Consider the following 19157-nt stretch of genomic DNA (forward strand, 5'->3'; position numbering starts at 1 on the left):
TGGCATGATCTATACGACACGAACGAAACGAGCAAAATACGCAACTTCCATAAATAACTCCATTCATAGAAATACTAGGAGTGTCTATATTCTTGATTCCCCATGTGAATTATTATTATATCTTTTGTTCTTGGGTCTTAGAAAAATACGTAGTTGATAAAGTTTGTTTTATGATATTAATCAGAGACTTAATGGTCTTATGACATTCCGAAAGATTTTATTAACATACTTCTCATGTATTGCATTCATTTATACATGTACATTGACCCATGACCAGATGGCGTTATATACGCGTATATATGTATGTATATATATGCATATGGGATATGGGAAAGGTTATGGCATTATATACGCACCACCATCTGATCAGCTGGTATACGTTGATGATTTGCTCACAGTGGCCGAAATGATATGATGAGATGTCGTCAGAGGCTTGATGAAGTTATGAACGCATATACCTATGCATGGTATGACATTTATACGCATATGCATGACATTATAAAAATTAAATGATTCACAGAGCTATGCAGACGTACATGTCGAGTCTTTTACTCCATGTTTCACTCATGTCTATTATTTACTGATTTTTATTCCTTACATACTCGGTACATCACATTATATACGCGTATATTTGTATATTATATATATGTGGGATATGGAAAAAGGTTATGGAGTTATATACGCACTACCACCTGATCAGTTGGTATACATTGATGATTTGCCCACAGTGGCCGAGATGATATGATGGGATGCCCTCAGCGGTTTGATGATGTTATGAACACATGTACCTATGCACGACATTACATTCATATGCATGGCAATATGAGTATTTCATGATTTACAGAGTTATTCAGACTTATATGTCGAGACTTTTACTCCATGTTTCTCTCATGTATATTACTTACTGATTTTCATTCCTTGCATACTCGGTACATTATTTGTACTGACGTTCCTTTATACATGTACTTCTCATGTATTGAATTCATTTATACATGTACATTGATCCATGACCAGACGGCGTTATATACACACATATATATGTATATATATGTATATGGGATATGGGATAAGGTTACGGCGTTATATACGCACCACCATCTGATCAGCTGGTATACGTTGATGATTTGCCCACAGTGGCCGAAATGATATGATGAGATGCCCTCAGAGGCTTGATGAAGTTATGAACGCATATACCTATGCATGGTATGATATTTATACGCATATGCATGACATTATAAAAATAAAATGATTCACAGAGCTATGCAGACGTACATGTCGAGTCTTTTACTCCATGTTTCTCTCATGTCTATTATTTACTGATTTTCATTCCTTACATACTCGGTACATTATTTGTATTGATATCCCTTTTGCCTGGGGACATTGCGTTTCATGCCCGTAGGTTTCAATAGACAGGTTGAGAGTCCTCCAAGGAGGCGATCAGCTCAGCGAAAGATGTCGGTGCACTCCATTTGCTCTGGAGTTGCTTGTTTGGTCAGTATGATTTAGATGTGTATTGTTTGGTATGGCGGGGCTCTGTCCTGACCTTTATGATAATTATCTATTCTTAGAGGCTTGTAGACAGATGTCGTATATATGAAAGATTGTACGGCCTTGTCGGCCTATGTTTGGAGTTTATTAATGATCATGTTAGCCTATTAGGCCCGTATGTCACGTGTATATGATGATGTAATAAAAAAGATATGTTACATTGGTACTCGGTTGAGTAAGGCACCGGGTGCCCATCGCGGCCCTTCGGTTTGGGTCGTGACAACCCTGTAGCCTCCTACCTATAAGTGTGGTGCACAACACACCCATAAATAAGACTTTACTAGACACGGCTTGTAGATTCCCTTAGACAGAACTGCTCTGATACAACTTTTGTCACGACCCAAACCGATAGGCCGCGATGGGCACCCGGTACCTTACTCAACCGAGTACCAACGTAACGTATTTTTATTATTACATAATCATGGGTAAGTGGGCCAGAAGGGGCATCATGAAATAATCCGAGTAAACATGAAGGAATACCCGACATAGAATAACCCAACCGGATACAGAACTCATGCCTGTGACATACGGGCCTATAAGGCCAATGTGATCCATTATATACTTAAAATATAGGCCGACAAGGCCATACAAGTATCCCTATACATGACATCTGTGTACAAGCCTCTAAGAGTACATACTTATCATAAAAGTCGGGATTGAGCCCCGCCATACCAAACAATATACGTCTAAATTATACTGACCAAACAAGCAACTCCGGAGCAAATAGAGCGCACCAACATCTTCCACGGAACTGATAGCCTACTTGGAGAACTCTCGACCAGTCTATCGGAATCTGCGGGCATGAAATGCAGCGTCCCCAGGCAAAAGGGACGTCAGTACAAATAATGTACCGAGTATGTAAGGAATGAAAATCAGTAAGTAATATACATGAGAGAAACATGGAGTAAAAGACTCGACATATAAGTCTGAATAACTCTGTAAATCATGAAATACTCATATTGCCATGCATATGAATGTCATGTCGTACATAGGTACATATGTTCATAATATCATCAAGCCTTTGAGGGCATCCCATCATATCATCTCGGCCACTGTGGGCAAATCATCAACGTATACCAACTGATCAGGTGGTGGTGCGTATATAACGCCATAACCTTTTTCCATATCCCATATACATATAATATACGCGTATATAATACCATCTATATATATACGCGTATATAATGCCATATGGTCATGGGTCAATGTACATGTATAAATGAATGCCATGCGTGAGAAGTACGTCAATAAAATCTTTCGGGATGTCATAAGACCATTATGCCTTTCAGTAATATCATGAAGTAAACTTATTCAACTTACGTATTTTTCTGAGACCCATGAATAGAAGATGTAATAATAAGACACATGTGAATTCAAGAACGTAGGCACCTTTAATACTTCTATGAATAGAGTCATTTATGGAAGTTGTGCATTTTCTCGTTTCATTTGTGTCGTATAGATCATGCCAAAAGAAAAGAAGGGATAGCCTTAACATACCTGAGCCGGTTCTCTTAACAATCCCTCTAATACACGTCAATTGCGACAATATGTAATTGGCAATATCGGAGTAGGAAAATACCCGTATGATATTCTTGATAAAGATTGCACCATACTCCCTTAAAGTTTTTAACACATCACGTTCCTAAGATGATTAAGAGATCTTGATTCGAATTTTTGTTTCAAGAACATCACGTTACTACTGCAAAATCATCTTTGCGGAAGCTTTATTTCTTAACTTAGTAAATGTGAGCAATTTCTTTTGTGAATAAGAAAGGTTATCAATTTTGTTTTGTACGGATTTGTTTTGCTCACTCACGACCAACCACTCTCTATAAGAGATTCAATTGGATTCTTTATCTCTTAGTCCTTTATTACTAAGGAATGAGCACCTCACTAGTTGTAGGAAAACTTTTAGTGGGTGTGGCCCACTTAGTAGATGACTAAGCCACTTTAGATCCTCCAAAGTATGACATTTATGCAAGACTTAAGAGTCATTTTAAAGGTGATGGGGTGCTGCCACGTTTTTGGCCTCTTAGGCTTTATCTCAAAGTCTTAATTACCTACTAATGACTTATTTAATTAATTTCTCCATTAACCAATTATTCACATAATTAAAAATTATCTCAACTTACTTAAAATACTACTCACGTTTAACATATCTTGTACACCTTACTATCATGGTCATGTAGTACCTTGTATATCACTCATCCATAAATACCGGGTATTATGGCTCAGACCGTATTTTATCCCAAAATGTCAAACTTTGATGAAATTCATTTTTTTTGATTTTCTTACCCTTTCTCCTTCACAAATTTACTCATCACGTGTTTGAAATAGCATAATCCTTATAATTTCAAAATAACCCCATTCCCGAATTCACGTCGATTAACTTACGATAAAATTTTAACGTACAAAAATACGGGATGTAACATCTCATTTTCGAGCTTTCATCAATTTATTTATGGCATACTTTCAAGTACGAAAATATGGGGTGTAACAGGAGTGCATCAACACTTTTCGCTAAGCTGATAGCTTACTAAGAGGACTATCAACCAGGCTATCGGGACCTGCAGGCATTGCTCAAACCGAACAACAAAACACAAAACTCAAAGTACCCGTATCTGGTTCTGAATGTTGTCTTCGGAATATCTTTCTCTTTAACCCTTACCTGATAGTACCCAGACCTCAAGTCTATCTTCGAGAAACACCTAGCACCCTGCAACTGATAAAATAAATCATCAATCCTCGGAAGCGGGTACTTATTCTTGATCGTCGCCTTATTCAACTGCCTGTAATCAATACACATCAGGAAGGAACCATCTTTCTTTCTTACAAATAATATAGATGCTCCCCACGGTGATGTACTAGGTCTGATAAAACCTTTTTCAAGCAAATCCCTCAATTGTTCTTTCAACTCTCTCAGCTCTGTATGTGCCAGTCTATAAAGTGAAATAGATATCAGTTGAGTATCTGGTAATATATCAATAGCAAACTCAATCTCCCTCTCTGGCAGAAGGCCTGGAAGCTCATCGGGAAAAACATCGGGAAACTCATTAACCACTGGGATAGACTGAAGGGTCGGTGACTATGCTTTCACATCCTCTATCCAAAATAAGTGATAGATATAACATTTTCTGATAATCTTCCTTGCCTTGGGATAGGAAATAAACCTACCTCTCGGTGATGCAATATTTTCCTTTCCACTCCAGCACTAGCTCCCCTGGAAATTGGAACCGAACCATCTTTGATCTACCATCAACGTTAGCATAATAAGAAGCCAACCAATCCATACCCATTATAACATCAAATTCTACCATATCTAACTCAATCAAGCCTGCTGCTGTAGAATGACCATGAACTACTACTATGCAATCTCTATATACCCGTCTAGCTCTCACTCGACCCCCAACAAGTGTAGACACCTCAAAAGGTTCAATCAACTCAGGTTCTAACCCAAACTTACTAGCAACCAATGGAGTGACGTACGATAAGGTGGAACCTGGATCAATCAATGCATATACATCATATAAGGAGACTGATAATATACCTGTAACAACATCATGTGACGACACCTAATCCTATTGACCCGCTAATGCATAAATGCGGTTCTGAGGATAACTCGAGCTAGATGCTCCACTTCTGCCTCAACCACGATCGACTGGCGCTTGTGAACCTTGCCAAAGAGGGCGTACTGATGATGATGAACCAGCTACATATCCCGCTGGCTGAACTATACCTGCACCACCTCTCGTCGGACGATCTCTCATAGCATGGCCTGGATAACCATAAGTATAACAAACACCCAAGCCCACAAGGTACTTCGTGGTATATTGCTTACCACATTGAGCACATCGTGGCAAGGGCGGCCTCATCTGACTTGACTCACCCCTATACTGAGAACTAGATGTCAAACCCCGAACTCAGGGAGCGCGACCGGCGCTCAACCAAGAGAACCCGGCCGAGCAAGCCTGTTAGATTTTCTTCTACCCAAACTCATCCATGAATAAAGAAGAAATGTACTTCATTAATCAAACACTAAAAAAATTTTATTAACAACTTCCTTTTCATTCCCATTAGCAGCTTCATTCATAATTTCCAAAATATTACGAGTTTATAGAATTAATGAAAAATATGATTTCTAAATACCAACATTTCTAGTTCAATTTCCAACATTAACCACAACCCACAACCTGTCTACGGAGCCTCTAGGTACAACATAAGGGAAATATGGTAAAGCCGACAACAACGCCCTGGCTATGGAGCGTAAATGTTCCGAACGACAAGTAGGGTCGCTACAGTTCCAACATACCTTAAACATATATTTTCATTTTGAAATGATGTGGTTCTATCCCATGGGTCTCCTTTAATACTTGAATAAGTTATTCCCGAATACCGTTGTTGCACTTTAAAATATTAAATCATTAGAAAATTTTAACGGGAGCTTACAAATTCATTTGAGAAATTTTACGGGGTTTTACACTTAAGTATTTCGAAATTTTCTGGGGTGTTACATTCTCCCCCGCTTAGGATCATTCATCCTCGAATGAGGGTCAAAATCCATCATTAGCATCCAGTGTTGCCCAACTGTTAGTTCACACACACTAGGAGTTTTAAAATTTGGCTAACTCCCTAAATTTCCAAATATTTCGCCAGAGACTCCCCTGTAACTGGGCCTATCCACCTGTCAGAGTAACACAAAAATAACTCCTAACAACACATCCACAAACAATAAAGCGCCACAATGCATATATCAATAACACTAATCTCAGCATTACAAGCACTGCATTATCAAAATGATATCTGGACAGGAACTGCACATTTTAAAATCATAACACCTAGAAAGTACCTTTCAAATCACAATCATTTGACTATATGCTCGAGTGAGAACATTTTATTTCCTTAACACTTTTGGCCCTCAAGGTGGCCTTCTCTACTTACAAACTTCGCCATTACACATTAACGTAGGCAATCCCAACTTCCAGTATCATATAACAAGGATGACAATTAGGTACCTCTCATAAGCTAACTATCTATTAACTTCACCTTCAATAACCTCCACCGGAATGATATACAAAGGATTTCCAATTACTTCCTTAGACATAGACACATGATACATCGGGTACACGGAGGACGGTAATAAGGAAACATTATACTCATAGTTTGGCCTATTTCCTTTAATATTCCATAAGGCCTAATGTGACTACACATACTTTACCTTCCTTAACAATTCACATAACATCCTCATGGAGAATATATTGAGAATAACCCGTTCACTTTCTTCAACTCTAAATCTCTACGCCGAACACCCAAACTAAACATTTGGTGACCTTTAACAATTACTCTAAGATGTGCTAGATTGAATATTGCCATAAAACTTCCTATCCAATATATTTGACCACGGGATGATGCTTCTTCTTTGACATGTTTGAACCTTCAACCCCCATAGGTTACTATAAATATGAACAATGAGGTTCGAGATTGGCTAGAATTATTCAAGAATCCATCAATGTGTTGAGCACGACATTTCAGGAGGTTATATCCTAAGAGACATGAAGGCCACTACCAATAGTGCTGAAATGATGATTCGATGTGGTGACATCATTGGTTCAACAAAAGAGTCATAGAGTTGCCTGGTAGGCATTGATAATGTGGGAACCATGTACATGATCCTGAGGTGTAACAAAAGTGAGTTATTTTAGACATGTGATATATGGGAGGCATAATTGGAAGGATAAAGACATTAGCGTTAGTTATTCTTGGAAGGCTATGAGTCATGAAAAGGACAACAACAATTATTTTATTCCATATGTGCCTTGTTTGGCAATAGTAGGCCTCAAAGAGAAATTGCTAAGTACGTGACACCAATCGCCTCTTGGAATGTAGGGAAAATAAGTTTAACTCAAAATAAGAATATTCTGGCACCCTCAATGTGATATAGGTTTCAAAATGCATGAAATTGCATTACGCTCTTAACAGTAACTAGCACAAGGAATCTATGCCACAAGCCCATGAGGATGAAAAAAAGAAGTTGAATACTTGTGAGATTATTATCAAATATGCTCATCATATGTGCCAAAATCTGAAGCATCCACCTGAAGTGGGGAATATCTCTGCCATAATAACTCTCAAGCCGCAATACCAGGCCACTTCATGGGCAACTACAATACTAGGAACAAAGTGTGCTACTTACTGCGGACTGATCTAAGTGGACATGAAAGTCATACTGAGATGGGTGCTGAGATATGCTCTCATGTTACTAGATAGTGAAAAGGATTCCTGATACTATTCATAAAGGAGTAAAGTGACTGTTCCAATCATAGGAGCCACATACACCGGAGAGAAAAAGAGTGGATCACGAAGGATCTCAACACTAGGCTTCTTTACATTAGATTTGATACCACATAGGTAAACTTTATGACTGTGCATGCATAAGGACAAGTGAGCAGATGTTATCCATTTGAATCAAAAGGTTCTGTAAGAAATTCATCAGGTATAGTCCCTTGTTGAGAATTTAGGAAAGCAGTGGGAAGTATTAACCTAGGGTTATAACTCATTCCAATAAAATCATTATAGAACTCAATTCCTCAAGAGGTTGTAAATAAGAGAATTTGTGATAGAGTGGCTTCACGAATAATGCGTATGATTTAGAAAGTAAGTTCATGCAATGTTTTGTGATTCAATTTCTTGTTAAGACCATGTCTATGTAGGCTCTTCAATATAGATGTACATATACATCAAGTAAAATCATGTGGTTCTCAGAATGATATACTAAGGAGTGACTTACTTGGTAACATTAGATTGACGGGGTAGTGCCTTAACTGATGCCCCTCGACTCTACATCCGTAACATACATTGGTACCATAGTGATATACCATCGAATGACATCTTCTACACTTCTCACAACGAGGATGGGGTCTGCTAAACTGACTCGTCCCACTTACCTGATATTACCCTTTTTGCATACATCATAAGCATTCCCCTTAGTCTTCCTCCAAGCCTTCATGGTGGGAGTAACAATCTCTGCAACAACTCGTTGTATGTACTTTTGGAATTGCCCAAATCTACCACCCCTAACACACTTCTGAGCATACTCACAACATGACGCAAATTATTTTCGCCCGTATATCGGGTAGACCGGGATGGGTGTATCTAACCTAAGGGAATTTGTTCTTATTGTGCCCCCTGCTTCCACAACCATAACATATTTCAAGAATCATCCAACATAAACCCGAGTGGCTCTTCTTTCATATCAAACATTCTGGCTCATTGATGCCAATAATCCTCTTTCATTTCTTAGGTTCTCTCACCAAATATTCCGGTGGCACAGTAATATTAATAGGAACAACGACACTTCCCCTAGCAACTGGTTCTTTCATTACCTCCTTACTGCCTCGAACCCGTGGGTTACTCATATGGAAAATAAGACATGACGAGGAATTTAGCTTCCTACCTTGAGCTCTATCGCACGATCTGGAGTATCAAAGAAGTGTGATCATTCCTAAATGTCCATGCAGCCTCCTCATTACAAATGTGGTCGATAACACACCGATAAGAAGGACTCTACTAGACACGGCTCCGAGACATCCTAGGACACTTTAAAACCTTAGGCTCTGATACCAAGTTTGCCACGCCCCAAACTCAGGGAGCGCGACTGGCGCTCAACCGAGAGAACCCGGCCGAGCAAGCCTGTTAGATTTCCGTCTACCCAAACTCATCCATGAATAAAGAGGAGATGTACTCCATTAATCAAACACTGAAAAGATTTTATTTAACAACTTCCTGTTCATTCCCATTAGCAGTTTCATTCATAATTTCCAAAATATTACGAGTTTATAGGATAAATGAAAAATATGATTTCCAAATACCAACATTTCTAGTTCAATTCCCAACATTAACCACAAACCACAACCCGTCTATGGAGCCTCTAAGTATAATAGAAGGGAAATATGGAAAAGCCGGCAACAAGGCCCTGGCTATACCTCAACACTAAGTACATGAGAAACAAAAGATACATGACCCCGAAATGAAGTGGGGCTCACCAAGTCAGCTGGAGAGAGTATACCGCTATCACTGATCAATGCCGCCTGCTGTAGAACCACCTGCATCCATTAAAGATGCAGCGCCCCCGGCAAAAGGGATGTTAGTACCGTCGGAATAACACTAGTATGTATAGCTAAAATTCCTCTTTCAAAATAGAATGCCCATATAAGAAAAGGCAACACATAGAAACAACATGTCACAATCAACAATATCCAATTGTCCAATTAAAACATAATAATTTTTAAAATACGAACTTCATATACAATTTTGGTTGGGAGATAATTAGCACTAATATACCACTGTTCACAATATCACCTTTTACAATACCAATATTCACAATACCAATACCATCGTACTTTTAGCACGGAGTCCAATCACGACCCGATAGGCTAGGCCATCTCATCAGAGACATCAACCACAATCACTCTCAATACTAATACCACCATACTTTTAGCATGGAGTCCGATCACGACCCGATCGGCTAGGCCATCTCATTAGAGACATCAACCACAATCACTCTCAATACCAATACCACCATACGTTTAGCACAGAGTCCGATCACGGCCCGATCGGCTAGGCCATCTCATTAGAGACATCAACCACAATCACTCTCCATACCAATACCACCATACTTTTAGCACGGAGTCCGATCACGGCCCGATCGGCTAGGTCATCTCATTAGAGACATCAAACTTTTCTTTCAATCAAACTCATCCCAATTAAGGAGAATAATTTTATCACATCACTCTCATACCAAATAAGGGGAATAATTTTATCACATCAATCTCATCCCAAATAAGGGGAATAATTCACAAAAATAACATAGGTACGAATGTATTTACCTCATCACCTTTCACATTGTATGAATCTCCACTAGTATTTTCAATCAGTAACAAAAACAATATTCCCTTGGATCTTTTGGCCATTCACAATATACTTTATTCAAGGCACGGTGGCCGTATTTGATATTCCACACTTTTATTTCTTCCCTCTCATGTATCACCATCATAAATATCAACATATATAATATTCCGAAAATCACAATTTTAAGTTCATTATAAATGAACAATTTAAGCACAATAGATTTTTTTTCGAGAAATGGAGTAAAATAATTGGCAATTGATGCGCAAGTTAAAATCATCAACAAGTAACACGCCATTTATTCTTGAAATACTTTTCCCCAAAAAGGGCAATACACAATTTCAACTCATGAATATATAGGAGTTCATAACACGTTGGAAATACTTACAAAGCATAGCATTAATTGAAACAACCACATTTGGGCACGACTTGAGTACATAAGCCTTTAGGCAAATATATTTTCGAAGTCAATTTGTAACAGTTGAATCAAGACTCATTTATTAACCTTTCTCACATCATTTCATTTTATTGGCACCATTGGCCACAAGTATAACTTTCATTCTTGGAATGTTGGCCACACATTATATCCCCAATTCACTTATTTCACTTCCAACCATCTTTATAGATTATCAACAATAAGACATTTCCAAATCAAGACTTTAGGTGTACACATATGAGCAATTAAGAGTCTTAAGAATATTGAGATTTTCTCACACAATTTGGCATCATAACCTTCATTTGGAACACGACTCAAAACATAGCATTTTAATACCCAAACCATACTTTGAACATCGATATTTCGACATTAGGCTCATTCAGAATAATAAAGTTTATAGGGAATAACCCGAAATATAGAAGTTAGGAATCTTGAGCCAATCATACTTGATCTTACGAAAACATTATGGAATTCGATTCTAAGAGAGAAAGTTTAGCCAACATACCTTGATGGAGCTCTTTAGTGCTACTAAAACCACCTACTACTCTTACAACTTCAATCTACATCAACATATTCAATTGGACCAATATTAGTAACAAATTCCATAACTTAGTTGGCATGAATCTTTACATCTCTTACCCATAGAATTAGTTCATCCAACTACTACCATTTACCAACAATTTATCCCACCATCATTATTAAAAAATTTATAACTTCCAATATCACATACATGACCATCCATCCACACCCAACCAACAATATTATAGCAACTAATCACCTTTCAATCTCTACAATGGATATGTATTTAAATTGGGAACTTATGGATTCCAATCACCATACCATAAGTTCAATACATAATTCATACTCATATTCCCATAATATATCCATGCATGTAAGTCTAAGGGTGTAGGATTACCTTTTGGAAGAAATCTTGAAAAACCCTCCTTTGAGTTCTTGAAGAAATTTCTTGAAGATCTAAGGATTTCATGGCGGATTGAGTTAGTTCTAGAGTGGAATTGATGGAATAAAACACCAAATTAGTAGGGATGACTCACCTTGAAGATGGGGGAGTTGGAGGTTTTGAGAGAGTGGAGGAAAACCCCAAAGTTCGGCCAAGAAAAATGGGGTAAAATGACCCCCGAATGAGTATATAGCGTTTCGGGAGCTACCTTGGTGCTGGTTCCAGTAGCTGAAAGAAATCCCAATGCTAGGGATAGGGCCCGGGCTGCCTTGGGCACTGGCGACGGGAAATTATTTTTCCGACACGGGAATTGGCATAACTCTCTCATACGATGTCCGAATTCGACGATTCTTTTTGCTATGGCTCCGTAATTTTGATACGGATCTAATGCTTTAATTAAAACAGAATTTGGAGCTCATTTAGTTAATGTGATACAACTTATACTCGAAGAATCGACGTCAAAATATCCTAAAAATATCCAAATTAAATTCCGGGCATACGCCCGAGTCCAAAATCACCATCCGCGCCTAATAGAATCATTGAAACTCCGATTAGAGGTTGAATACAAAAGAAAACTCAAACTTGGTCATAATACATCATATGAAGCTACTCAAGACTTCAATTAATTGAATGGAGGATAAATGTTCAAAACAACAAGTAGGGTCGCTACAGTTCCAATACACCTTAAATATATATTTTTATTTTAAAATGATGTGGTTCTATCCCATGGGTCTAATTTAATACTTGACTACGTTATTCTCGAATACCGTTGTCACACTTTAAAATATTAAATTATTAGAAAATTTTAACGGGGTCTTACAAATTCATTTGCGAAATTTTACGGGGTTTTACACTAAGTACTTCAAAATTTTTTGGGGTGTTACACCAGAGGCCCTAGAACTCTGACTGGGCCCTGAATATGTGGAGCGATCAAACCTTCTACCAGTAAATTGAGGGGGTGCACTAGCCGATGTCCGGGCTGGATACCTCGGGTATTGCTTTCTCTGACCACCTCGAAACTCACCAAAAGGACCTGAAGATCTCGCTCTCTTACTTTGGCCCTTTTCATGCTTACAATCGGCTATACCCTGAGCGTATGGTTGAATACGAGAAATATCAATGACTCGCTGAAGTGAGACCGACATACAATTATTAAGCAGGTGCGACTCCAACCCCATCACGAACTGGTGAACCCGATCCTCCATCTTAGCTATAATAGTGGGAGTATACCTAGCTAAAGAATCAAACTGAAGGTTGTACTCCCGAACACTCATATTACCCTACCGAAGGGTCAAGAACCTATCAACTATGGCATATCTAAGCTCTAGTGGAAAATAATGATGAAGAAAAGCCTTTGTAAACTCCTGCCATACTACTGGAAGGGCATCCTCACCTCTGGACAACTCCCAAGACTCGTACCAATTGACTGAAACATCTCGATGTCTATAGGAAGCTAGATCAACTGACTCAGTCGCAGTGGCCTTTATTACCCTCAAAGTCCTCTACATCCTATCGATAAATACCTGAGGGTCCTCGTTTGGATCTTCTCCACTGAATACCGGAGGGTCTAAATTAATGAAATCATGAACCCTTGCACTGATGGCCCTATCTTCATGACCAATACCTACCTCCTGGCGTCGAGCCTGTGCGGCCACTAATCGAGTCAATAGATAAATATCATCTCTCATCTCCTGACCCAGTGCATCTGGCTGAGGAACCGGGGGTACAGGGGCGGGCGCTGAAGCTGGTGCCCATCGGATCTCCCCTAGAGAGGGAAGGGTATGTGAAGTCTGATATGGAGTATCACTATGAGACTCTCCCCGAGACCTGGTAACTCGTGGCGCTCAACTTGTAATCTCATCAGCCACGGACTTGCCCTTTTGGGCAGCTGTAGCCTTCTTGGGCATCATTAAAAACATAACATATCATTAGGAAAATAAATCCTTACATCGCACGATCTAAGATTAGAAGGGAGGATAACATCCTATATGTCTTGCAGCCTCCTATTTATAAGTGTGGTGCACAACACACCCATAAACAAGACTCTACTAGACACGGCTTGTAGATTTCCTTGGACAGAACTGATCTTATACCACTTTTGTCACGACCCAAACTGATGGGCCATGATGAGTGCCCGAGTCCTACCCGTCGAGCACCCCTAAGCATACGTCTAAGATATAAACATGAAATAAGTGTAGGTCATGCAAAACGTCTAGCAATAAACTACTGAATCATGTGAATAACATACGCAAGAAAACATGCCTAAAAGACATATATACATATATATACGGAATACGGTAGGGCGAGTCGACAATGACACATGCTATCCAACTATACATGACTGTCTATAGACCTTTAATAGAGTGTACAACTATATAAAGGATAGGACTGGGCCACGTCATACCCATATATGTGTACAAAATATTGTACCAAAACCCAAAAACAACTCCGGATCAAATGGAGCACACCAACTCTCGCTGACCAAGGATCCTAAGAAGGGGGACCGTCGACCTGTCTACCTGCATCTCTGGGCATGAAATGCAACATCCCTAAGATAAAGGGACGTTAGTACAAATAAAGTACCGAGTATATAAGTCATGAAAAGCAGTATATAAAAGACATGAAAGAAACATGGAGTAAAGGACTCAACCTGCAAGTTTGAATAGCTCTGTGAATCATGAAACATTTATAATTTCATGCACATGCATATAAATGTCATATTATCATCAAGCTTCTGATGGCATCCCATCATATCATCTCGGCCTCTATGGGCAAAATCATCAACGTATACAAGTTGATCAGGTGGTGGTGTGTATATAATGCCATAAACTTTTCCCATACCCCATATACATATAATATATGCGTATATAATGCCATATGGTCATGGGTCAATGTACATATATAAATGAATGCAATGCATAAGGACGTAAGTCGATAAGATCTCTTGGAATGTCATAAGATCAATATGCCTTCAGTTAATATCATGAAATAAACTTTATCCACTTATGTATTATCTGAGACCCATGAACAAATGATATAATAATAGGACACATAGGGAATCAAGAACATAGGCATCCCTAGTACTTCTATGAATAGAGTAATTTGTAAAAAATGCGCATTTGATCGTTTCGTTTGTATCATATGGATCATACCAAAAGGAAAGAAGGGATAGCCTTAACATATATTAACTATGTTAAGTACTTAATACCTTCCAAGCAACTCTTCAAACAACTCAACTCAATCTACGATAGCAGAAGGAGATCCAAAATTAGTGCTGAGTAGAGGCTAAGTCCGTAGCTTAAGCTAGTAGCTCGTTGACATAAATTCGGCAGCATCTCCCCTATAACAAGGGCCTACTACAAGACCATATACCAACAAAAATAACCAAAGCAATACAATAAGAACATCATCAACATCAGGGTACAAAATATTTCATTAACAAGTCATCAACATATCACGACGAGCGGCAAGCTCGGATTGAATCCCTTTAGCACCCTTCAACCCAATTATCATTCATTCATGAACTTAGTAATATATTCGGTATAATAACCAATACCCTTTAAAGGACTTCCAACCTTGCACTCAATTTCAAAGTTACCCGAAACAGCCTAACACAAGATAATATCACTGTGGACAACTTCCAAGGGCTTTATAGCCATTTCTTTTCTAGTTATCAATTTCCTCTACAAGATTGACAGGTAAACCAACATAATCATACTAAAAATATAATATCCAACTTATTTTCCATAATTTCCAGCCACTTATAGTCCATAAGAGCAACTTTCAAATCAATCCATCAAGAACAACAACATCTCAAGCTAATCCAAGTATTATCTTGTAGTTTATAATCCTAACAACTTAACCAGCATACAAGCAAGATTAAACACAATTATTAAGCTGTTATACTCACCTTATCCAGTAGCAACAACTTGAAATATCATCCAAACACAACCTACAATTATCCTCAATTATAACACAACCTCAGAGAGGTGTTGTTCTTCACTAGAACTAACTTTTGATGTTAAAATATGGTGTAATCACTTTTGAATCACTTCAAATCCTTTGGTATCTGTTTAGGAGGGTTAGGAGGATTGTAGGGACAAGGTTAGGTCTAAAAATGAGAAATAAAGGTCGTCCAAATCATTTTCAAAGTGAAGTAGGTCGACCACCACCTAAGTGGGTCCCATTGGCAGCTGCTTGTGTAGTCTCGCAAAAATGCAAATATCTGTCTACTCCAATGTAGTATCGATGAAAGGTTTAATGCGGTAGACACTAGACTCGTAGATCTTCAATTTGATATGCGTATCATCCTTTAATTAGAAGTATATTAGGAGAAAAGCTCTTCTATATTTGACCTAATTTTCATCACATTATGAGTGTAACTTGTGATGACCTTTGCCAACTTTTATTCCACAACTCAGTTGACTTCAAAACATAACACATGACTATCATAAGACTAAAATAACTTGTAACATAATCTCCTTATCATGTTAAGAACACTAGTCTCACCCCAAAGTACATGTTATAACATTCCAAACTTATCGACGTTCGACGAAACTTATTTTTCGTTTAGCTTCTAAGCTTTCCAACCCTCTTGGTACTTATTATTCATGGTGTTAAAGATTTGTAACCTCCGAGGCAACATGATTGACTTACTTTATGTACCTTAAAAAATGATCTCATTTATGAGCTTACATCAATTGTCTTACGACGTACTCTTACGTACGAAAATATGAGGTGTAACACCTAGTCCATGGTAATTTGTGAGCCTATCTTTAAGCTGCTGAAAAAGGATGCTTCTACAAATGGATATAAGAGTGTCAAAAAGCCTTCAACAAGATCAAGGAGTACTTGTGAAATCCACCAGTGTTGGTTCCTCCTGAACCCGGGAAGCCATTATTATTGTATTTGTCAGTCTTGGACAATGCATTTGGATGTGTGTTGGGACAACGCGATGAGATTGAAAGAAAGGAGCAAGCTATCTATTACTTAAGCAAGAAGTTCACACCATGTGAGGAAAAATACAGTCAGATAGAGCGCACTTGCTTTGCATTGACTTGCATTACCCAGAAATTAAGGCATTATATGTCAGCATACACCATGCATTTAATATCTCATCTCGACCCGCTCAAGTATATCTTTCAGAAGCCGATGCCTACAGGAAAACTAGCCAAATGTCAAATTCTTCTCAGTGAATTTGGCATTGTGTACGTAACATAGGAGGCCATCAAAGGACAAGCCTTAGCTGACCACCTTGCAGAGAATCTAGTGGACAAGGATTATGAGCCGCTCACTACATACTTCCCAGATGAAGAAATGTTGTTCGCCGAAGAAGATATTTCATAGTCATACCTAGGGTGGAGAATGTTCTTCGACAAAGCAACAAATTTCAAAAGAGTAAGAATTGGGGCAGTACTAATTTCATAGTCAGGACAACATTACCTGGCATCAACAAAGATATGGTTCCCTTACACCAATAATATGGCCGAGTACGAAGCATGCATCATCGGGATTAGGATGTCAGTTGACATGAACATAAAGGAGCTTCTGGTCATAGGAGATTCTGATCTGTTGATACATCAAGTTCAAGGAGAATGGACTACCAAGAACGTCAAGATTCTTCCGTACCTACACTGTGTAAATGAGCTATGCAAGAAGTTCACAAAGATCGAGTTCAACCACATTCCTAGGATTCAAAACGAGTTTACCGACGCTCTCGCAACCTTGCTTCCCATGATCCAACATCCAGATAAGAATTACATCGACCTTATTGAGATAGAGATCCAAGATCATCATGCGTACTGCTTTCATGTAGACGAAGAGCCAGACGGTAAGCCATGGTACTACGATATCAAAAGGTTCCTTGAAGCAAGAGAATATCCAGAGAATGCTACTAATATTCATAAGCAAGCGCTCAGAAGGCTGGAAAATCACTTTTTCCTCAATGGGGAAGTCCTGTATACGAGGACCCCAGACTTGGGTCTGTTAAGATGTGTAGATGCTGCTGAAGCAACCAGACTGATAGAAGAAATACATGCAGGGACGTGCGGACCCCACATAAATGGCTTCACCTTAGCCAAGAAGATTTTAAGAGTTAGATACTTTTTGATGACCATGGAAAGCGATAGTATCCACTACGTGCAGAAGTGTCATTTTGATGTCTGAATAGAAGCCCAAGAAATTAAGTGGGGATCACGTTCGTGTGGTCGAGGAGCAAGTATGGATGTCAAAAAAGTGAGAAAAAGAGATTACTCGGAGAAAAATCTACTACCGAGCCACGCCATGCGCTGCGGGGCGCTAGTGCAAAATTCCTACAGAGTGAAAAAAATAAACTACTGAAGATCCTCACTAATGCGGCGCATGCCGTGCCGCGCTAGTGTATTTTCACGATCCAGTTGTCCCACTTCGGCTTGGAAAGGGTAGTTTCATCCGGGCCCATTCCTACATGGTATAAATAAATCAAAAACACAATTTTAGAGGAGTTTTGACCTTGGAAGCTTTTGGAGAGCATTGAAGGCTACAAGACACAAGATTTCATCATCTTTCCAACAATTCAATACGAGAGTATGGATTGTAACGTTAGATTGATGTTTTCTTACACTTTTATTATATTGGTGATGACCTCCTCCATGATTATGAAGTAGTTTCCCTTAGGGTATGATGGATATGGTGTATTGATTGATATTTGTAGATTTTAACTCTAGTTCTTTGCTTAAATTTGTTTATGGAGCTTTGAATTGTTTGCAATTTTATTCACCAGTTTATTTAATCAAAAGAGGAATATTGTGGTGATCATCTTGCATTATTTTGTTTGATTTAATTCAGTGATTCTCTTAAATAATCAAAAGAGCTTGTTGAATTGTTGATTAACTCAAGTTAGGAGAATATTCGAGATACGTTTTCCTAAAGACCAATCTGTTAACGCATGCTGGCATATTTTCACAGTTCTTTTATTAGTTCACCTCGTAGAGTTAATATTTAATCGAAAGAGGAGTCTTGACTACACGATTGAACTAATCATTGAGTAAATTCGTGAGAATCATTAGAACATTAGAGTGAATTAAACTAGAGTTGGATCCCAAATAGCTATCTTGCACCTATCATGTCACGATTCTTATTTCTCCCATTGATATTTTAGTGTTTCTCAAGTCTTGTCATCCGGTGATCAATTGTTAATTGTTCTTATTTCATAGAAAATTTTAGTTATTAATTATCACAACTAACATGTTAATCATCCTGAATAGCATTAAGCTAGAAATTACTTGAATATTATTTAAATCCAATCCCTATGGAGACGATAATCATAACTAT

General features: G+C 38.4%; 1 protein-coding gene across 1 annotated transcript; it reads left to right on the top strand.

Annotated features, from left to right (window-relative positions):
• The first annotated feature begins 17327 nt into the window (after nt 1–17327).
• On the top strand, nt 17328–18011 carry LOC142180102 (uncharacterized). The gene has a single exon (XM_075251028.1). It carries the CDS (start codon nt 17328–17330, stop codon nt 18009–18011), a length of 684 nt encoding a protein of 227 aa, XP_075107129.1.
• Nucleotides 18012–19157: the final 1146 nt, after the last annotated feature.

This window comes from Nicotiana tabacum, chromosome 4, assembly GCF_000715075.1.
Source record: "Nicotiana tabacum cultivar K326 chromosome 4, ASM71507v2, whole genome shotgun sequence".
Lineage (NCBI taxonomy): Eukaryota > Viridiplantae > Streptophyta > Magnoliopsida > Solanales > Solanaceae > Nicotiana > Nicotiana tabacum.

What these genes read in the sequence shown, in the direction of transcription:
- LOC142180102 (XM_075251028.1), top strand. Translation starts at nt 17,328, where the DNA reads ATGGCCGAGTACGAAGCATGCATCATCGGGATTAGGATGTCAGTTGAC.